The following is a 24,366-nucleotide window of genomic DNA, read 5'->3' as shown; positions in this document are numbered from 1 at the left end:
GCAAAGAGGATTTAACTCACAAGGCTACATTCAAACAGGATTACAATAAAACCATAACCTAGGGATAAATGTAACAGTAGAAACAAAAACTAAAGGGGACAACAATGGGTGCTTAAACAGATCAAAAAAAGAGGCCGGAACATTTTAGCATCATAAAAGAGCAGATATGCTCCAAAAAGCTCAGCAACTGTAACCTTAAAAACACTCACAATGAAGAAAACTAAACATGAGGCATTTTGTACAGAATTGGTAACACATTAAAAATGTCCTTCAGATAATTCTAAACCAAACACATATCACTTTGGACCACTGGGAGGCTGGATTGCAAAGAATTGACTTTTAACCACTAAGTATGTGTACACGTCTGAAGCCAGTGTAGCACCATGGCTCTAACTGTTAATGGCCTCTTGTTCCATGGAGCAGAGAAAACAAGCCTAACTGACGTGACTAGTTGTGTAATAGGTTTGGTGTTACAATTAAAGGGTGGGCACTGAGTGAACGATTTGCCATATTATATACTGTACACAGAGTATTGAGTGTGTTTCCTTGCTCATGTGTGCAAACGTGTTGGAAAACGAGGAAAGAAGGCTCTGTAAATTGAGCCAAATTTTACAGTATTTACAATTGCTTAGCAGGCAGCTAAAGTTCAACTTAGTAAAAGAGGGTAACAGACAAGAAGATGAAGTTATGAGAAAAACACAACAAAGAGGGGGAGTTTTAAATACTTAAGGTATTGTCAAGTATGCAGACAGAGGACATACATGATGAGAATGAGGAGGACATGAGCAGTAAGAGGTGGCCTAAACATTTACCACAAATAACATACACACAGCAGGATATAGGTTCGATTGTAATATAAGCTGGCATGTTAGCAGATCTTAACGCCTAAAATACCCCTTGGCACTTGGAAATACAGACACAAACACACAGACAGGTGAGAGAAAAGGAAGAAAAGAGAAAGGATTGAGAGACAGCTGAAGGACAGACAGGAACTGAAACACTCACACACACTTGCATGCCGACACTAACACCCCCAGACAGTCACACATACAGCATTTATACATACACCGAGACTAACATCTGTATGAATACTTTGAGAGTAATGCACGCTGACAGTGTAGCTGACTCTAACACCAAGAATAGCTGTTTACCTCAAACTAGTTGACAGCGGAGCTAATTCTAACACCCAGGACGATGGTTACTTCCCTGAATGGACACAGGGGACAAATACTGTGGATATATAGACCTATGAATACATACATATATAACACATTATTTTGGTGTTGAGTAAAGTTAGAGCTGTTAAAACTCAAAACATTTCATTGTGTATTTCTTTTTGTTTATGTTTTAATGGGTGTGCAGTAATTCTTTCTGAAGGACCTCTTTTCAAGAGGTCAGGCCCAACTCAAGTAATCCCAAGATGAATCTCCAGGGTCACCATGCAATTAAATAGATTAGAAAATATCTATGCACCTATTTGTATGAATATATACAAAAATGTTGCTTTCTTTTCTTGTTTGGTTGAATTTTTAAAACCAAGCGGCAACCTCTGAGGTTGAAAAATTGAGCCAATGCGGAAGTTCCAAAAACTGCAGTTCCTGTTGTAGCTTAAAAAGACAAAAAGAAAAGAGAAGAAAAGAAAAACCTGCAGAAAGGCCCCCGTTTTTGCAGTTGCAGGTGCATTTTTATAAAGCTGTCTTTGCATTTCATTAAGGCTCAGAGTTATGTATACTTTTTTTTTTTTTAAAGATTTTTTTGTGGCTTTCTTTTTGCCTTTATTGATGATAGGATAGCTATAGTATGAAAGGGGGAGACAGAGGGGATGACATGCAGCAAAGGGCTGAGGCCAGAATCGAGCCCACAGCCACTGCGGCAAGAACATAACCTCTGTGCATAGGGGGGGCCCGCTCTACCAACTGAGCCACCAGGGACCCCAAGTTATGCAAACTTAAAGGCAGGGCCACTTGAGTGACAGGTTACCTGCAAGCCATTGCTAGTCTAATCAAATCCGCCCCTCGCTTCTCCACAGCTCCACCCTCTTGTCCAAATATGGTCACTTCTAGCTCCAAGAAACCAAGAGAAGGAGTCAACAAACTAATGGGTGAAGTCACAGTAAGACCATTCTTGAGATGAGAGATTAAAAGTAAACACCTTTTTTTTCATGGTATAACAAGCTGAAAAGATGTTATGCAAAAACACAAGTTATAACTGGTAACTTGGGTATGCTTTTGCTAAAAAAAAAAAAAAAAAAAAAAAATAGAAAAAAGAAAGAAAAACAACAACAAACACAAGGCCAGGTGAGTGTCAAATTTTGTGCTGTGGAAATAGTGTTATCCACAATTAGTCACTACCTACTTAGCTTTTAGAGCTGTGTATTGGCAAGAGTTTGTCAATGCTATACATAAACAGTATATTTTGATATATTGCATCACTGTAAGCAAATCAACATACGGTGATTTTTTTAGCATCTCATTTTAGGAAAAATGTCATGTTACAAAGAACACAACATCATATGCATACAATCTGAGTAAAAAAACAACTTTTTTATGCGTCAGAACAGCAGGATCCATATTAAGTATTTACAACTAGCCCCACAACACACTGGCAATATGTTTGTGTGCGAGTGAAACAGTCAAATGGCTTAAGATCAATAACAACACTGCTATCTAGCAGTCAGGGGTTTAAACAGAACAGAAAATGACCTACTGAAAAAAAATCTTTACATGTGAGCTATTCATTAAAAAGTCATAGTGATACTATGTTTCGTGAAACCGTGTCGATTCTCAGAAACGTGAATCACAAGTGTATTAATATTTTCTCACACCTCGATGCCTGTAGAGTGTATCCTGCTTGCTATTTCCCTCTTATTTTTCTCTCATTCACTCTTCAGCTTTCCTTCTGTTCTTCTTCTATTATTTAGTGAAGCAGGGGTTTTTTTAAAGTGTTTTTCTACAGTACTTGTTTGAAGATCAATACCAATAATCAAAGCTCTCATGCCTACTACAGTATTTATTAAAAAAATATATATGATGACACAAACACATGATTTCAGGCCTGTATTGCTCACAAGCATATGGCTCATTGAGCAACACACACTTGGATCTTTCTAAGAGCATCTTTTATGAGTATATAAGAAAAAATATAATCCTACAATCAGAGACCTGAAACCTCTGATGCAAATATTTTGCCAGTCTAATACATTGCTCCTCTGTGGCACTGAGTTGTTGTTCTAGCACAGAAGCCTATATTTGCAGTAGCTTAGGGAGATATAGCTTCATGTTATTTTCAAACATATTGTCTCTTTCCAAAGCCAAAGTTAGAACAAACTTTCTTCATTTTCAAAAAGCACTTATACCTCATGAAACTTCTTTTCATCAAGGTTTTTATGGAAGAAAATTAGAAGTCACTTGTGGGTAGTAATAGAGGAGGTCCAGTCCGACCAGGCTGGTCCGTACAGGTGATATTAATGTTGATGTATGCAATATGTTTTCTCTAGCCATCTGCCAGACACAAATAGGTAATGAAGATAATGCATGCTGCCATCTGCTATCTGTGCAGGTACATAATGTATTCCAGGGGCCTATTTAGTCAGCAAATCAGTCTACATGAATATTCAACAGTACAAACATAGTATGGGGCAACATTACTCTAAACACACGCAGTGCAAGCAAGTTTTGTGAGCACAGATGAAGAAAAGAAAATGATTTATTTCAAAATCAAATCAGCTACAAAGATGCGAAAAAACAGGGACAAGGAGAAGAGTGATAATTTAAAAAGTCAAAGTGATATCAACTGTATAGTAAAGAAATCAATCTGATCTCCCCACAGTTTGTGTACTGTAGAACAAATACTGGAACATACTGGAACATAGAGCATCACAAGCAAACGGACAGACAGAAAAATGAGAGCTCGGCTTCAACAAATGCTTTCCTGTGATCAGGTCAGGACGTTTAGTTTTCTAAAGAATAAAGCAAAGGCAACAGATTGCTTAACAGTGGGTGAACAAGGACACACAGCGTCATCTGACAAGGCAAGCATGACAGGTCTGCAGTCCTGCAGAGGAGGTGAATAAATGATCATGGTTCCTAGTTGACACCAAGGTGGGTGCATTTAATGAGAGCAACTCTTTTTTTCTCTTAAAACCTACTAATAGGCTGCATTATCTACACCTGTATCACATTTACATGTTTTTCCCTTTCACTAAATATAAGCTGGGGAATCTATCAAGCTACTCTTTGAACTATATGTTGTTCACTGTGAAATGTGTCTAAAAGTATACAAAACATTTTTCAGTGTAGTTACCTCCAATCCATTGAAAATTATTTCAAACAAATCTACATTGAGCTGATGCCACAATACAGATATAAATGCAAACACAACTGTGTAGCTAGGGAAGGAAAGGAAAGGAAAGGAAAAGGAGGAAAGCAGGACAGGTATAGAGAAAAAGGGGTTAAAAAAGTGTATGTGCATAGGCATGAGCAGAAAAAAATGAATGACGCCTAACCAAACTCATCCTGCAAAACTCTTACATGAAATGTATCTAGAGCGAGCAACCAACGCTCTATTTGTATATTTGCTTGTTTGTTTTCATTGTATTTGGTTTGTTTTTCTTATTATTTTTGTTTTCTTTCTTTCTTTTATCTATGCTCATTAATGTTGTTGCTTTCTTACTTTTATCTAATATCATCGCTTTGTTGACTTTGTATTGGGCTATATGTATGCACTAAACAGTGAATAAAGGGTTAAAAATAGCATTTAAAAAATACAAAATATGGGTGTCTTTTTGGTGAAAAATGTTAAAACAAAAAATTGTCAGTCCATTATTTATTTGGCACAATCCTTAAAAATATGAACATTTGGGCTCTACTGCGCATATAAAAAGATACCTGAGACCGTAGTTGTGAGTCTTTCAGGGAATGCATTTTGATGTCTTTTTTGCTGTTGTGGAAATACATATCCCATCAAGTGTGCTGTAATTCAAATTCTGTCTAAAGTAGGATTTGACCTCAGATTTAATGTCATTGATGTTGAATAGGTAATACAAACAATTATCACATATGAAATAGCTACATTTTCATTTAATAAAATGTGCTATCTCAGTACTGCAACCCAAGTCGACAGTGCATACACAACCAATCAACATTTTTCTCCCTTTTAAGGGATTTTAGACTATACCCAAATTTTAAAAAAAGCCTTGTGTTTTGTCCTGCAGCTAAATAGGGCAGCTGAATGGTTGAGCTCTGTTCAGTCCTATTGACAGCAGAATGACTGTCATCCTCAAATATCATGAAATCAGTTTCAACTGAGAGCAATTCCCACTAGCCTCACCATAGTAATAAGCAACAGCAACAAGAAAAATATGTCATACATGCTTGTTTACACAAACAGACACCCACACTGGAACACACCCTTGAAAAATGGCAGTATGACACACACAGAGGAGTATCATCAAGGCCACTCAAACAACACACAAGTATTCCTACGCAACCACTGACATACATACAAGTACTTTGTCAACAACATGACTGTATAATAAAGATAGACGACATGACAGCTCCCCAAAACATCTCAATCACCTTTTGACGGCTGGCTACAGTATAGGTCATAAAGCCCGCCCCCCTCCTTGTTAGCATATAATAAATAAAAATCAAAGTCCACATCAAATAATTTTTTTCCCCCAAAGATGGTTTCTGTTATTTTATGTAATTCTTATCACTTAAACGTTCAGGAATTTAACTTTTACTAATGAGTTGTCTTAATTAGTTATTTGATTTTATAGAAAGTGGGTTTCATGTCATGATTGACAGCTTTGTGCGCAAATCGGTGTGCTCATATTCAATGATGCTGCTTACAACTGGTCAGATGTCCAAAACTTGATACAGTACAAAATGCTACTGTGCAGACTCCAAATGACGTCACCAGCGCAAGATCACTGTGGCTGTATCAGGATATTTTGGCTTCATTTTTGTACAGTGGGAGAAAAAGCAGACCTGCATCCATCTTAATTTAGTTATTGAGTCAAAACAAATGGTTGTGTGCTTGTCTTTTATAAACTTGTCAGTAGATTATCATATTTTACATGCAACAAATATAATCCGAACAGTCTGGTGATAGCTTTTCATCATTTCTTTTTAGCGTGATTATATAAACTAAATGTTTGTGCATCTTAAAACAAAACTTAGGGGGGGAAAAAACCTTGCATGTATACTGTAGATCTAAAACAAGCTTTAAGGTTTTACTCAAAAGTAGAAAGTGTTGAGGGAGCCAAAAGCAGATGCTAGCTAAAGTGTGACGGACCTAAGAGGTGCATTCATGTTGTCATAAAATCTGCCTCCAACCAGAAAATGTAACTGAAACATATTCAGAGTCTACAAGAGGAGGAGGCTTTAAACCACCGGTGGCCTTCAGCTGGTGGCATATGCCTGAACAGCTCTCACAGCATCCCTCCAGCGACAGCCGATCAGCATCTTATATCATTGCTTTGAGCCAAGATGCCACCAGCAGGACTCCACAGGCCCAGAACGACACAGACTTGGAACGGCAATTTTATGAGTGAGCTACAAGCCAACCCCCCAGGCACAGATAGAAAGCTACTCTGGACCAGATAGCAGAGAAACTATATGACTCTCTTCTGACAAATATGACATAATGGTAAATCTGGAATGAAGTGTGAACTCGGGATGAAGCACCGTGGGAGAAAACCTCAGTCTGACTGGTGCTGCTACATGAAGAAAAGTGTCTGTATGTTACACATGTCTCAGCTAGAGTAACTTTTAGCAGACAATAAACCTTTACTGCCATTGATCTTCTCCAAAAGGGGAATCAATACTGAAGAGTTGGGTGGGGATGTTGTTTATGTTTATGTAAAAATCAGTGTTTTGTTTATTTCAGTTGGCAAAATGTGTGCTACACCTGGATGTGCGCTACAGGCTAGTGCTGCCCTAGTTTAAGGAGTCTTTTGTGTATTATGATTCACTTAATTCCTCACCTGCATTATTTTTTATGATTTACAAGAGTTTTAGTTGTGTTTTTGTCCCCCTTTTTCTTACTTTCTTTCCCTTTTTTCCTTCACCAAGCACAAATGCAGGCACCGTTTTTGTGAAAACTAGAGAGCAAAGGGCTGACAACTATCCTCATTGTACAAACTTAGTAGTGGCCGCTGCACCGCCTCCAACAGTCATGTGTGTGACAAACTTCACTAACTTGGGCTGAAGAGTGGATGGTTAAGTCAAATCAAACAAAAAGAGGCTTGATCTGTGGGTACCACTCCAGAGCCAACAGGTTCTTCTGCTGCGTGTGTGTGTGTGTATTGTTCTTTATTTTAAGATTTCAACTGATGTTTAATATTTTTTGTCTGGACGCCAACAGTGGATCCAGCCCAGTAAACACAAAAAATCCATGACTGAGAACAACTGACTGAGTGATTAAGTTTTACTTTTGGTCTGCAGCTGCTTCCTGTATCCTTTTCAAATGAAATGCCCTCATTTTAAATGAAAAGCACCTCTAGCATGTTATAAACGGTCCAGATATATAAAAGACTTTGACCTAGTCTTGTTTTTTTTTGAGAAAGTATTTCTAGTATTTTGAAAATACAGTGTTACTCCACTCCACTCCTGTCTATTTACAAATTATATTTGATTTTTTTAACTTTGTCAAACACCAATTATAAAATATAAAAGTAACTGACAAACATATCTACAAAACAAGTAACAGATACACTGCCTGTTTCTGATCAATGTTTTGCATGGATGAACCATACGCAAAGTTAAAGTTATGTCACTGTGTACATGAGTACAACATCAAGTTGACTTTGGGGGAGAAAAACTGCTCCAACGAAGATTTTTTAACAGCTAGTTTGATGCACAGTTCCAGATTTGTTTATTTTGGCATTTATTACTTTGACTTATTGGTTCACTTCTGATAGTCAAAGATTTTTAATTCCTGTTCCAAACTATTGTTATCATATCGGAACTTAAAATTCAGGTGATGTCAAACACAAGTGTACACTTGCTGTCCAAAAAAAGTAAGAACAAAATAGAAAAGTGAATAATTTGTAATTCTACCTTTGTTATAAACTCAATTAGTGTAATTATTTACTGTGTGTTAGAGAGGTGCTTACTGAAGTGTGGCAATTTCTGAAGCTTTATTTTGATTTTGAAAGGACTGATTAATTATGAAAATATTTTAATATTCTTTTCTCCCATGCAAGTAAATGGCCATAGACAGCATATCAGAGACCCCTTATGAATATTATTCTAAAACAGAATAGGCTATTTTGCCAAATCAATACTATAAAAGGCAAGTGAGGACACAACCGCCTCACAAACACACACACACACATCATCATCTGCTATAATCAAATAGTCACAAAAACAGCTGCTAAAGCACTGATTAAGCTTTAGTCAGTACATCCTTCATAGCCCTGGGCATGTGCTGCACAATCCGCTTCGGTTATCAACATTAACAGGAAAATGAGCCCCACGTCTGACTGTGATAACGCCTCTGAAGTACCTCTAATGGTTGTTTGGGACACTGCTAAAATTTTGGTCATCTCCCAACCCAATTTTCGCTTTGCAGTGCGTGATGGGGACAACAGATTCCAAAAAAGTGGGGCCAAAATCTGCACTGATATGCTACAAGGACACTTGTGTTTGTTGGGGACACACCCTGCAGCTCTCCAGAGACGGCTTACTTTGCCAGGTTTTGCCATACACAAAGGACTCTCTGCAAAAACATGAAAAACAACACGGCCAACAGCTACAGTTGCAAGATGAGAAGATGACTCCCATTTGGTGCTTGAACGACAAAGTCTTTGAAAAAGTCACGGACGAGTAACCATGCATGAGATAAGCAATAAAAGCTCAGCAAGGAAATCAATGAAGTGGCAAACATCACCTTTATAAGGAGACACCCATGTATGAGATGACAGCAATGATGAGAAAGCAGAAACCTCCCAGCACAGTGCCAAGAAAATTTCTGAAACATCTCACTTTAGTTGATCCAAAAAGCAGCTCAAGGTTGAAAAGGCAAATAGAACTAAGAAGATTTTGACTGCTAAAGAAAAAAAAGGTTAATGATTAGAAATGATTTCAGTATAGCAGGATGTCTACAAATATCAGACCCTTTTATATAATAATTTGATGCTTTTTGTTACCCTTTTCAAGTTACTACTTTTTGAACCAAATTTGTTTGCACTTTGCTTTTTATTACACAGCACCTTGCTCTTTAATAGTATTTCTATAGTTTTCTTTGCTGCTTTCCTTGCTGCTGTAACAATGTGAATTTTTCCATGGTGGGACTAATAAAGGTTTATCCTATCTTATCTTAAGACTATTTTCTGCATATTTTTTTTTCTTATTTAAAAATTGCAGGTGAGTGTAAGTATTATGTATGGTATGTAGTCCTGTACAGACATAGGTTTTATTTAGAAATATAGTAATTAGAATGAGTTAGGTTAGTCTACATTTTGCCAAAAGGCAAAGTATAAAGTATAGGTTCTGTGTTTGGTTAAAAGATTCTAACATCAGATATGTGGATTTTGGCACCAATAAGCTTAACTCATTTTGACAAAAAGGTTAAAAGTTGGACAAATGATATTAGATAATGTTTGTGGGACAAATTCAAGACTATTTAATGGCTTTTAAGGCCTAATACTTATAAAATTAAGTAGACATTTTAAGGACCTGCTATGTACATCTTATAATCAATCTTAAGATGTGTTGTTCAAGGTTTTTCTATCCCTGCAATAAATATTGCCAAATAAATACAACATCCGTGATTGCTGTAATCAGTCATTACTGCTAGTTGAGGAGCCTGTAATAAAAAGGTTGTCCTCTGGTGGGGACGTCCAGATTGATCCATGGAGCACATTAGCTGGGCAGTTAACTGCGAGACCACATTCTCTCACAGGCAGAAGATGAGGCCGAAAGCTCTCTCAATACACTATCATTGATCTTCGTGGGGATGGTCTGACATGTCTTTGGCTGCAGCAGTAATTGCTAACTGATGGGATGATCATGAAGCAGTGTTTTGCACTGCCCAATTTTTGTCCTATTATTGCTTTAAAAGCCACTTCAGCAAGGTCATGCTGTAATTGTCCTGTCTATTTTCATTTATTTACCTTAAAGTGGAGTGTAGGCAGGTTAGCAGTACAGAAACACTTGCTAAAAATTAATTCGTCATTTCAGACAATTAAAAAGCACCAACAATTTCTGGCTCTACCTTTCTTATTGTGAGGAATTACTGTTTTGTTTTAGGTTTTTTTTTGTTCAACATTACTGTTAACTGGTTATCTTTGATATCTGGACTTTTGACCAGACAAAACAAGCTATTTGAAAGCATCATAGTGGATTTCTTGTAATTGTGAGGTCAATTTTTCATCATTTTCTATAATGTTATGCACTCAACTATTAATCAAGAGATAATAATAAAAAGGCTTTTAAATGAGAAAACACTAATTCTTAATTGTTTCATAAGTATTTTAAATACTAAATACTTTCAGTAAGAGTTCCCATGTTTTCTCATTTTTTCCATTGATTTATTGCTCTGTTGCTGCTGCTCTCTGCTTTTAAAGCCCCACCCCAGAGTATTTTGGCATTACTATTTCATATTTTCTGAGCCATTTTCTGGCAATGTTGATAAGCCATACTGTTTGCCAAATATTCTTTGACCAAATCTTAGTTTTGTTCCCAATGCTGGTCAACTCATTTTAAATTCTGGCTACATTGAAGACAAATTCTGGGATCGACAGGGCAGTGAGCTTTCATTTTGGGATTGTTTCTTTGCGTTTTGGACCCAGCACAATACTGTTAAACTTTTTCACCAAGTAAGATGGATAATATACTAACCTACAGACTTCATAAGACAAATAAAAGGCGCTAGGTTAAACCTTTTAAACCGGGATGGATATCAGTCTTCTCATGCTGCATTCTCGCACGTTTCACAAGCTATTTAACCCTTTGAATCCCAGGCAAATTGGTTTGATTACTTTCAAAAATAAGGGGAAAAAGACCATGGCAAACTGGCAAAAAATGTTCCTTATCAGTTTAAAAAGAAAAATGTGGCAACAGATGAATCTAAAAATCTGTATATGTTTTATATTACAAATAATTGGTATAATTATGCATTTATGATACAGAAAAATATATTTACATTTTTTAAATTTAATTTAATTAAACTGTTTACTAATTTCTTGCTAATGTTTGGGTCATATCTTGTTAGGCTTCCCATTACATTCTCCCCAAGTTTTTGAAAGAAATCAAAATAATTTCCTCAGGTTTCAAAGACCACAAAGTAGGAGCCCAGTTTAAGACAAAGTGGCTGATACACAATAAAGCTAAAAGATAATAACTTGGCAGAAAATACCAGTTTAAAATTAGTGCATTTCATCAACTTCTTGTCAGCCTTACAGAAACTAGCAAACAAACTTGTCCCATCAACTGTCAATAGTTAAGCAAAGAAGTCCTATTCAGACATAACTGAATTTTGGTTAATGTTAGATTCATGTTTATATTATCATATTTTCTTAAAATGAAGGAAGAGGAAAAAAATTGGCAACCTCATAACTTACGTAAGAGTGACCACTAATGCTTTTCATGCTAATAATAATGACTGCTTTTGAACTATGACTTTTATTTTCTTATTTTTATTCTGTTGTTTATTATTGACTTGCACTTTTTTTTTTTCTCTTTTAAGGGAAACATTCTTTCATGTTTCTTTATGTATTGAAGTGCATAATGACAATAACAAAGGAAATTTGAATCTGAATCTATTCGTGCTATGGTACACACACATTTAAAAGGCAATTTGGTTGCTGTGATAATAGATTTCATCCAGCTATAACCATTCTCTGAAAAAGAACATTAACCCAGAAACAAGACGTAACATCAGCTGGACTCAGGCTTTAAAGCACATAAACACTTCCTCCATCAGTTGCAGATTGAAGCCCTCTTCAGGAGCCAGCATGCCCTCCTTTCCCTGGACAGGTTTCACTGTGTAACAGCAAGACATATTGAGTTTCTTAACATTCTGAACAAGTAACATAAAATGGTATGTACATTACTGGATGCTCGCGCTCTATCACCTGCTCACACAAATCATCGTAATGCCAACGAGGAAATAAACTTCCCTGCTTACTCTCCATCTTCACTAGCCAGTTCAGCACGTACAGCTGAAATGTGTCCTGGTTCAGAGCGTGGTGGCTGTGATACAGAGCGTACTGCTAGTCTAACAATTTAGCCAAGGCAAGGCTCTTGACATTCTAATTAGGGAATTTGCTGCTCCAGTTTAGCAGTGATGGAGCGGGGCTCTTTATCAGGCAGGCCAGGCCACACACCTGGCAAACTGCAACGCCACACCAAGCCAGACTCTCTCAATGGCCCACATCCCTCCACAGCTCTCCATGGACCAAACAAATGAACCACCGAATGTTCTGGTGAAAACCAGCCAAAGGTAATGACTGACCAGTTTGACAAAAAGACTAATACAAAAGTCAAGTTAATTTGCTCTATGTGATTTTTTTCCCCTCAGTATATGTAAATAAATGCATGACTACTGAATGCAAAATGATCCTCCATTTATTTTAGCGTTAAAAGGACACTTGTTTTAAACAGTTTTGTTCTGACCTGTTATCATACCTCTGAACTATCATCTGTCATCGCAGGAGCTTTGTTTCCTCTAAGACTTGCACTAACAATCTAATTACATTCAATGCGATTATTGTACTTTCAATATGCTAATCTAATCTTGCGAAAAAAGGTATTTTTCCCAAGAGACAGAGACACAGAAAGAGGGAATGAGGGGTGAGAGAGAACTAAGTGCTGACAAGCAACTGTAAAGCTACATAGGTGAAAACCCCCATTAATGGCAAAAGCTTACATTAAAATGCAGGATAATGAGAAGAAAATAAAGGAGCTATTAATCAAGTGAAAAACAAAAGGATGACACCTAACTCCTGCAGTTTCTTTGGAGACAAAAGTCCACTTTTTACAGGAGTTACTAAAGATGGGATAGTAAAAATGAGAAATGTGTTAAAAAGGTGGAGATTAAAAGGCCGTCTGAACTGTGATTCACTGAGGTCCAAAGATCATTTTTGACCTTGGAACCAGCAGTTGTAAAGAGAATTTCAGTCTGATTCAAATGTCATTCTTAATATGACTGAAAGCTTGAAAGCAGCTACTAAATGGATGTGACGTTTTAAATTATTTTCTGACCTGCTGTATCAGTCATATAGTTAATGATGTGCAGACTACCACCACAGAGTAAAAGGCATTAAGGAGTTTCAATCAATTTAAGATACAAAAGCATATTAAGAAACGAGAAAATGACAAGTTTCTAAGGTTGACATGACATTGGCAAACAGTATTACAGTGAGCACGCATGATTTGAGTGCAGCATCAGCATTCACAAGATGTTCAAGCACTGGAAGATACTGCAGTGAAAACTGCTCAAAAGGAGTTCACATGCTTCTCGTGAATGTTCAGATCGGACTTGTATAACAATAGCAAAATCCTAGCAAAGAGGAACAAAATATCTCTGATATGCATCTGCCACAAAATCATTGTGTGTGTTTTTTTTACTTCGCTAATGGAATGCTGTTAGCTTGTACCTGGAGAGATGTGAAAGCTTTTTCCTTTTCTTTGCTTTAATGTGTCAATCACAGCTAGAGAAAAACAGCACTCATCTCTCCAAATATTGGAAAAAGAGAGAAATGTGAGTGTGCCTAGTGAACACAGAGCATGATAATAATAGTGTAAGTAAAATCAGGTTACAAAATGAGCTATTTCCATGAGGTTATGAAGACGGAGATGGAAGAGGGCAAAATGTTGTAACACATAAGGCCAGTGGTTCTCAAACATTTCCTGTCATGCACCCCTCTGTAAGATCAAAAATTTTCCAACCCCTTCTTCCTGAACAAATGATGACAAAAAATACTATCAGCTGAGCACTTTGACTTGTCTGTCTGAGATGCCCCCTACTTTGGACTTTGAATTGATTTTCAGTTGTTTTGCAGTCCTTTTCTAGTTCATGCTATTCTGTCATGTTCACAATGTATCTAGACATGCTGCATATCTTTTTTTGTTTTCAGGTAAATGTGCTATATCGGGTTATCAGTTGAAGCATTAATTCACGGACAAACTATAGCCTACACTGTGCATTTGCTACCACTTGACAGCTTCACTGATAATTTCTCATCTGCTCCAGTCGCCAACAGCTGTCTGCTCTGAGTGCATCCACGTCTCCCTCACTCTCTCTCTCTCTCTTGTTCAACCAAACACACGATATGCACTGAGCTCAGTGGGGTGGGGGGCGAGGGAGAACAATGAGAGTCTCTCTGCATGCTGATGCATTTGTCCACTACTGGATCGCAATGCCTGCTTTTCTTTTCATTCCTGTCAAATATCTGTTCGTCCTGTAAACATACAGACTCTCTGTGAAAGCATGATTTGTTTACTGATCCACTGTGAGAAGGATCCTGATGTCAAAACATTAGTTCCTCAAAATAAAGTTTTGCATCAAAAATTTCCCCCTGTTCATGCTTGCCCCACCTGTCACGTCTCTGCGCCCTGCAGGTAGGGTGCACCACACAGTTTGAGAAACGCTGCATTAGGCTGTTCTTTGATCACTCACAGAAAAAACAGACTAAAATACCAACATATTTAGACATTTTTGTCAGTACAACATCAGAAAATAGTGACAAATGTTTGTAAATGATGGTGAAAACATTACTGTGACCGAAGGTGATTTCATAAAATGTCTTGTAAATCATGTAAGACAAGTGAAAGCAGTCATTTGATCATCTGCTGTCGACTTAGAAGTGACTAATCACTGAAGCTCTAATTTAAGCCTGCATCTGCTGAAGTGCGTACCAGAGAGATCTGAGATAAATGAGCACATATCTGTAAGTTAACCTATAAGATCATGTATAGCACCTATTGAAGGTTTTCAACACACAGCCATACAATCTTCAGCCAGACTCATCTTTTCTACACATCATTCTTTTCTGAATTTTGTGCTTATACCCCATCTGTCAAACCTACATCACCTCATCTGTCCATATATTACCTCCTTTCATTTCCCTCCACCCAACCATCCATTTACTTTTTACAACCTCTGTCCAATTTCACATTCCCTCTTTCCTCCTTCAATTCATCGTTAAAGCCACTTACACCAGTAATATAGGAGCTGATAAGTGTGCACTAATTACCTGACAGATGTTCATCAATCATGTTGAGGCTATGAGGACTGATGTTTGCTAAGTCCCACTGCCAGACTTCTACATGTGTATACATGTATTTAATACCAAGCATTGCTACGGGACGCAACTGTTATGGCAGGACTAAGCTTGAGCTGTATCATGGTATCATAGTATGCAGAGTATTTGGAACTAAAATATGATTTTCAATACCGTCAAAAATTCAGATGGTTTTCTTTCCATCAAGTTGATATGGGGCTGCTGTATTGAGGATGTATTGTATGTAGTGCACAGCATGCACCACCAGAGCTTAGTCTCTACAGGTGAAACGGGCAGCTGAGCTGAGAAAGATGGCAACTGCAGATGGTTGGGATAATGTTACAGTACAAGTAAAATGCCGGCATGCAACAGCAGGAAGGGACAGCAGGTGAAAACATATTTTCACATCTAACATGGTGGATTAAGGGAGTTTTTTGATGAGTGATGGAGCAGTAGACAAAACAAGCTTTTGGTTTGTTTTTTATGTTACAGTCAAGTTTTAAATGAAGTGTGTTTCCCAAAACGTTATCAAGGCAATGAAGTTAATTTTAAGTAAGAAGTATATATTTTTTTTTTTATGAATTTTATTTTCTTTCTTGACATTTGTGAGTTATCGGACCTCAAAAAGCTAAGAGAGCTTGTGGAACAAAACATCGTTCAGGAGTAGAGGTTGGATCTTTGGCCAGTTGTTTTTCAACCCCGAAAAATATGGTTATATATTTTTTTACTTTTAATTCAATTTTTTTAAAAAGAAATTTCTGTTGTTTTTGTTGTGTAGTTTTCTACTAATGGCAGCTTTGTTTGCCATTTAACTTTTTCATCCTTTTTACTATTTTTATTGCAATTTTTAACTTTTTACAGATATCATTGCTGGATATTTGTTTTTATGGACTTGATCATATTATTGCAGTTGCCATTATATATTATAATTCCTTTTAGCACCCTAATATGAACAATGGTTTTATGATGATGATGACGACGATGGTAATATACTACATACTCTAATGAAATATCGGGAAGCCATGAAAAATAAATAGATATCACCCAAGCCTATTCAGGACCCAAGGAAGAGCTTGTCAAACATGAAGTAGTTTGGATGAGCAGTTCTCAGGAAAGCTACAAGCAGCAATTGTGAAAGGCGAGTCATCGGCTTTTTCCAAACAAGTACATTTTGAAAGGGCAAAAGCAGTTTGTGACCTTCCAGCCCTCTCTGTGTAATTATCAGTAATCGCTCTTAAAATAACTTGACTTGTTGTGTTGCTTTGTATAAAAAAAGGGAAAAAAAAAAAGATAATCTCCTTTCGCATTTATTGCCTTGGTTTACCCTTTCTGTTCAGCACTAGATAAGAGTAAAAAGGGCCTCTCTTATCTTTCTATCCATCCATATCCAAACTTCTCAGAGCACACCTCCAGCGTATCACCTCTTTTACACTGTCACTTCTTCTTCATTAATTTTCCTACCATGACTTCTTAAATCATTCATTTTCATCCACCACCTGCTTGTTATGTTTCACCAGTCTTCCCCTTTTCTCAAATCTCTTTAAATCCCCCCGCCGTTTCATCCATCTGTGACGGTCTTCCTGAGTTCCCTGCTCTTCTGTGTCTCATGGATTCTCTATCCGCACAATAAGTGATCAAATGCTCCAGTAAGCCAATCAGGCTACACTAGTGTTCATATTAGTCTGACTCACTCGGTATGAGCAGAAGCACCAAATCAATACTTTTCCTCATCACACTGAAGGCCACATGCACGCGCGCGCGCGCGCGCGCGCACACACACACACACACACACACACACACACACACACACACACACACACACACACACACACACACACACACACACACACACACACACACACACACACACACACACACACACACACACACAAGTGAGGTGTCCCAATGCTCCAGGCCTGTGATAAATCATCCAGCCAGTTCCATTCAATCTGCCACCACTCACAGCTGCCTACAGACCCAGAGTCATAGCCTTGATGCCTTGAGGCTACTGCAAAGCCACAACTGTGATCTTTGCAAGCTACAATATCCATAAGTGATAAAACTATGAAAATGTAGTCCATGTCCATGGATTGCATCAACTTTCTGTCCTCATTCTCTCATCTTCTCTGTGATTAAAAAGTATTTGATCATATACAGCTGGTTCATTCTTTTAGATGGTGTAGCTTTTTTTTCATCTCACAGGCTATTTTGATGTGAAATGTTTTCTGTGTCTCTCTTTAGGACCACACACACACACACACGCACGCACACACGCACGCCACACACACACACACACACACACACACACACACACACACACACACACACACACACACACACACACACACACACACACACACACACACACACAAAAAACATCCCTATTACACGAGAACTAATTTGACCTCATGATAATTAAACTATCCAGAACCCATTATAGCAACATGATTCTTGATGTTATTAAGCCGTACTTGACTCAGAATGATGCCACTCAAATCGGATTTGGCTTATCAATAAAAATATTCAACAATTCATTTTGTTTTCCATTCAAAGTTTTTTAGTTTGAACAGGGCTAAGCGTGACATTCAGTGTGACATTGGCATTCACATCATATAATAACAAGCCTAGCATGAACGGTGGATCACAAATGTGCAACATTTTTTACTGACACAAGATGCCAATAAAATCCAGAGACTGAATCGTATTAACTTGCTGTGAGCTGTAAATTCATCACATCTTCACCTTACCGTGAGGTCTCTTTCTCTCACCTTGTGCTGCTGACTACATGTTGCAGCTGCAAAGAATAGTGTAAAAGTCAACAGCACTCACTGCACAGCAAAATCTGGGGAACCAAACGTCCCAGAAGTACACTGCACAGAAAAAAAACATGACTTGATTCGAGCCTCTGACTTTCAAGGTGAAGCCCTATGTGCTGCCTTTTTTTCCTTAACTGATGTGCCAGATGGTTTGTTGCACAGAACAAACTGAGAAGCTGTCATTGGAATCTGTTTGGAAAAGGACAGGCACTATCAAAAAATACATGGCAGGTGATTGGATGAATCATCTATCATTTTAACCACTGTCATCAAGAGTGGAAACATCTTCTCTATCAAGAATAGACCTCAATGCTCAAGTCTCAGTCGGCAAAGGTCAATATTTTGAGCTGATGTAGCCAGCAAATATACAAGCCAAGGCCTCCTCATCCGTGCACCAGTCATTTCCGCTGTTACCTATAAACAGATATATGCATATGAAGAGAAAACAGATACATATTTAAAAAGGTAATATAAAGCTAAGTCGTCTTCAGACGATTGGTCAAAACTATTTAGACTACAAACAGACTGTAACTGAAACCAGAACACCTTTGATACCAAAAACTTGTGCCTTCGCCCACAGATTCTACATACATACCCAGAATATGCTCATAGAGATTAGATCCACACTAACCTCTTAAGGAACTGCCATTGTTTGTAACCAACATTTGCCTCTCCATGTCACACACACCTAAACCCTAAACCCATGGCTGCCAGTAGCTCCTCACATGATCCAGACTGATCGGCAACACTGGTGGTTCAGACACCAGCGATTACTTACAGCCGGACTAGATGGATTATTTTATGATCTTGTGATACCACAATTCGTATGTCATGATATCGCGAGAATTCAGCTGCCGTGCAAGGTAATCCTGTCCTACCACCGATTCAATTTATATGTTAATGCAAAACATCACAAAGTGTGTGCACACATCATCACACACAAAAGTAGAAGCACAAACACACATACAGCCAGATAGGCTAGCAAACAGAGAAATCTCATGAGAACTCACCCAGCAAAGCTGACATGTTCTGGAAAATTCTGAGCAGCTCTGGGGTGATGGCTGGGCTGTTTTCCAAAGTCACCAACCTGCATGATGAGAGGGAGGGAAGGAGGAAAGCAGGCAGTGAAAGGGAAAGTGAAAAATAAAGGAGAAGAAAGAGAGAGTGCAAAGGAGAAAATAAAACAGAAAATGGGGAAAGGAGTGCAGGAGATAAAGATTAGAGGTGGCAAAAGAAAATGGGAAGAGAAATACAGTAGGACAAATTACAGAGACGGAAAAGAGAAGAGGACATCGAAAACAGAAAAAATATTACATGGTGAAGTGGGTGCAGAGGGGGAAAAGGAAAAAGAAGGAGAGAGAGGAAAGCAATGTTAACAGTTTGCTCAGTGCAGAGAAAAATCTGCTACAAAGAAACATCACATAAATCTGATAATTGCTTGGATCAGTTAGAGTACTGACACATTGTTGACAAGTTTTGCAAATTTGTTTCAAAACAAAATAAAAGCAAATTAAATTTCAGAGGACAGTCAGATAGGCTCTTGTAACTTACAAAGGTTGTTTCTTAAAAAAAAAAAACAATGAACAGAATAATCACTAACAGTATTTACTTGAAAGAAAGTAAGCTTGTAGTTGGACTACTTCATGGAACACTGTACATGTGCATTAAAAATATAATGACATGAATTCAACAAGCCTCTCTCCTCATACTGTATGGCGGTGGATTGTCAAAGTTCGAAAGCTACTTTAAGGGAATTTTTAATGGTAAGTGTGATTTATACGTACCATGCCTGAACATAACAACCTTAGAGTATGTATGTAACCTGGAAAATAGTTCTGAGATGTTACTGTTTATGGGAAACACTCATTGATAACCCCCCCCAAAATTAAAGGTTAGTGAATTTTCACCTGCAACTACTGAGAGACATGAATGACTGATTTGCTGCATGCTCCACAGACTTATATATAAAAAAAAACAAGATAGACAGATAGTGAGAGGGCTACAGAGGGAGAGGAAAAACATCTGATCAAAGATAAAAGCAAAGAAAATGACATTGTCTTTGTAAACAAAGCAAAGAAATACTTAGGGCATGGCTGTTTATCAGGCAAAATAAAAGACAAGACAGAGACATTAGACTGTGGCTCTGTGCTACAAGCACATGCAGCATGCTGAACACCGAAGCTCTGTACAGGAAAAAAACTGCTTAAGCAGGGCTGGTAGAAAAGGAATTAAAGGTAACCCTGCAAATTCTTTTCCATTGAACCAAACCTTTTGTGGGTGTAATGCATTTGCAAAGTGAGCATACTGTTTTTCAGTTCATTCTTGAGAGAGCTTCAAAATGGCACGTGCACAAAACAATAACGTGAGAAAGGCAAGACTGTGAGGCACATGAATATTCAACAGCTTCATCGCCCACCCAGAGTGGTCGTCTGTGAAAAAGCCAGATATAATAAGATGTCACGGTGAGCCAATTTACCTCTTTTTATCTGGAAACTGTGTGCATTTTGTTCCCATATATGTACTCAATGTAAGTCAGCAAACAGGGCTGATGACTAATATGACAAAAGGGTTTGAGTGAATTGATCATCAGAGAAAAGGGGAAACAAGAGAGATACAGACAGCAATCGTCACAGTATTGATGAGTCGTGTCTGCGTGAGCGTGCTCTGACAAGCGAACGAGGAAATTAGTTCTACATATAGGTCCACATCAGGATGTAAATATGTATGGGGTGGAACGTGTGTGTCCCTACCAAAGCTCCAGTCCGTCCTCCAGCAAATACACATGCGGCGGCTGGGAAACATCGGTGCTCAGCTGGATGACAGGAAGAAGGAAAGGGTAGAGGTTCTTACACTCTGCCCCCAGGCCCTGTGAGAACACACAGATACAGAAAGTCAATGCCAAATTAGGAAAACCTGACAAAGAATGCAGACAGGGGCCTTTAAGCACTGTACTTTATGTGCTTTAGCTTAGTGTAGGTTCCTTGCAGGCTATCTGAGCAAAGTGGAGAATGATAGATTCATGGAAAGGTTTAGCATACAACTGCTTTGACTCTCTCCTTCCCAGCAATGCACACCGTTTCAGAGAGACTGTCCCCATTCTATACTCTGAGTATACTGTTCTTATAATATATAAGATGCATATAGCAAAGCAAGCACGCTGCAGGGCGTGTGCAACTGCTTCAACTTTTAATAACAAGGAAGTGTTGTAAATATTGCCTTTTTGTACTTATGATTGGTTGCAATATACATGCCTTAAAGTGCAAGAGTAGTTTAGGGATTTTTTATGTTTATTTTATGGCTCTTTTAAAACACCATGGACACATTCACTTCAATTGGTTGAGAAAAAGCTCTGCATAATCTAACTCAATGTCCATTCAGAGATCATACCCACTTTAATGACATTTCAGGGGACACGGGGGTGAACAGGAGATGAGGGAATTTCCCTTATTGCTCTTCAAATGTAATGCACTCAGCCATTTGTGACACATGAACATGCACTGGAAATGTATGTGGCCATACTGTAAGATGCGGATGGCTGAGCAGTGTGCTATCTTGACCTCGACAGCACCACATGGCTTTTAACTCACGGAGGAACACGGTCAAGGACAGTGCCGCTGGGGACACAGTTGAACTCAGCTGCAAATTGTGTCTTCTGGACTGAAAATGTACTTGATTTGTTTTTTGTATTTGGAATACTAATTATTTAATAATCTTAAAAATAAATTATACTTGGCAACCATGTATTTACAAGAAATTACCTTGCAAATTTTGTGATACTATGCTGTGCTGATTTTTTCATAACCCTTATAACCTGCATACTTTACAACAGACTTAGCTGTTGTGTATAGGAAAAAAAACAAACAAAAGCTAAGCCCCTACATTTCTTAATTCTTTAGAAATAATTTTCTCCCAACTATTCTGAACCAAGAACTAACACTAAAACTTCAACCATACTTCTTTTTACACACCAGCATTTTATTGTGCATATTTAAATCTACATTAGTACAGGGTTACACGTTTTGCTAATCCAAGCCCCTTCAGCGGTGGACTTTCAGTGCCTCCCACAGTTAGCCAGATGTGTACTTGTGTGACTCTTTCAAAGGGAGTGTGTCTCTATCACTGAGCGTTTCACCTCCCACTGTGAAGTAATGCAGTGGCAGCCACACGGGAGTCCAAGTCTTCCGCAGGCTGAGACAGGCTGCTTTAACGCTTTGGGGAATGGAGCTTCTGTCTCAGGAAGGTTTCTTTTTAACTTCAGTTAGTGATAAAACCTGATTGATATCGAGGCAAATGATTGGAAATAAAATGTACAAGTTGCCTGACAGACACAACAGCATCTTCACAATGCACCTGACACTTAATACTGGTAAAAAACAAGAAAAAAGGGCTCTGTGGTTTAAACCATGTGTAATTGTTTTAGCGAGTGAATTTGAGAATAGCCAAGCAGGAAAGACAGACATAGCCTAGCCCATCGAGTTAGGGTAAACAAATTCTGGTGGTTGAGGAGAGGACAGGGTAGAAAATATAAATTGGTGTCACAGTAACCCAACTGTTTTGGGAAATTGTCTGACCCAGGTCTCCCAAACATGCATTCTGGACAGACGGCTGACAGCCCCAGCAACATGTGGCCAAACTAATAAAACTCACACTTATTGCCAGATCCTCTGAACAGCAACACCTGTCAATCTCACATTTAAACATAAACATTGAATACTTTAAATCAAAAAGAGCTTCATCACCCATGGTGCCATTAATGAAGTTAAACCTCAGTTTTATTCCCTGCAATAGCTTTTTGTTACTGTTTTGCTTATTTTAATAATTTTGCTAATAGGTTTTTTTCTTGTGATCCTCTGAGAGATCACAGTTGGCTTGATATAAAACCCAGGTGAGTCAGCCAAATGTGTGCTGTGGATCAAAATCATGCAAGTGGTGAGTTTGGCAAGGCAACAATAAATTTATATCTGACAGCAACCTTATGAAAACACAGGAACAGACAAACATTTAGGCTTCAGCTGTTGCTGTGCAGTCTAGTAAAGTCTAATAACATCGTGCCCCCTTCACAGATGACACACTCATAAATTAGTTTTTTATTTATTTCCCTTCTAATCAACATGGTTGGTGTTTTACAGCCACTAGCTGAGTTGGATTTCTATTTAACCAACTGACATTTCCTGGAGTTTACTGCGACACAATAATTTGTTCCATTATTTTATTTTAGCCGAAAGGTGGGACAGGTGGTAAGTGTGAAACACACACTCACACACAGGAAGAAAACAGCAGCTAAATACGAGAAAACTGCAGCTGTTATGTTCAGTGCATGCAGGTGGTGCATAAACATAATACAGATGTGCTGGGCTGACAAAAAGGTTGCAATGCATCAACACTGAGCATATGTGTCCCTTCTTTAATGCACAAACATTTGGTGTTGGAAATGCACCATACCTGTACCAGGTGGATGAGTGTGGTGAGTATGGCACATCGAAGCATGTTGTGCTCTTCAGATTGCTTCCAGAGCAGTGGCAGGTACTGAACCAGACAACCCACGTATGGCCGGATCTAAAGCACAAAGAAATGAAAAATGAGAAACAATACAAATAAACTATACTGTAAGATTCAACCTGCATCTTCAACGAAGCAGACGATGAGCTCTTTTTGATGTCTCAGAACATTAGTACATATACCCATCCAGTGCACCCTAAGAGAAAACTACTCATTTGTCTTGGTAGTGTGATAACAGTGACTATGATTTGATGCACAAAATATTCCAGTTTTGGCCCTTAGTCCAAAAAAAGCCATGGCATAGCTAATGTAAATGAATATTTCAATAATATTCCTGAATGCATATAGCTGTGCATACTTTGATTAATGTCCCCCAACACACCATTTATCACCTCTAAATGTGGAAAAGTGCAATGGCTTGCTTATTTGCATAAATATAGGGTTTTTTTTTTAATTTAACCTGTTAATATCCAAGTCTTTCATAATTTTCAAAAGTAGGTGTGTTTCTTCTGCGGACCAAAAATGTTGGCTTTTGTTGGAGGCGCGGATTACTACTCCACAGTTGGAAACTGTTGACAAGTTGGTTTGTGCACAAGGCCCCCCTGACAATGCACACAGTTGCTATAATGCTATAAAAACACGACTTATATCAGCACATCCCATATTTTAATCAGCAAATGCTTCATACAGAAAAAGGCCTAATTTGGAACATCCAAACAGAATATACAGTTAACATGACTGGCATCAAACCGTATTATTGTCATATTCCGAGTAATAGTGGAATATTAATGTGCATGTAATTGTAGTCACTGAATATAT

General features: G+C 38.1%; 1 protein-coding gene across 1 annotated transcript in view; it reads right to left on the bottom strand.

Annotated features, from left to right (window-relative positions):
- Positions 1-24,366, bottom strand: part of ipo11 (importin 11) — a 152,007-nt gene that overhangs the window by 50,183 nt on the left and 77,458 nt on the right. Inside the window, exons 20-22 of the mRNA XM_042488560.1 lie at positions 23,491-23,604; positions 20,799-20,914; positions 19,059-19,135 (exon numbers count right to left, since the gene is read on the bottom strand). Of these exons, the coding sequence (XP_042344494.1) occupies positions 19,059-19,135; positions 20,799-20,914; positions 23,491-23,604 (307 nt within the window). The remainder of the gene's footprint in view (positions 1-19,058; positions 19,136-20,798; positions 20,915-23,490; positions 23,605-24,366) is intronic.

The sequence above is a fragment of the Plectropomus leopardus genome, chromosome 6, assembly GCF_008729295.1.
Source record: "Plectropomus leopardus isolate mb chromosome 6, YSFRI_Pleo_2.0, whole genome shotgun sequence".
NCBI classification, from domain to species: Eukaryota; Metazoa; Chordata; class Actinopteri; order Perciformes; family Serranidae; genus Plectropomus; species Plectropomus leopardus.
This window is presented reverse-complemented; position numbering and strand designations above follow the sequence as displayed.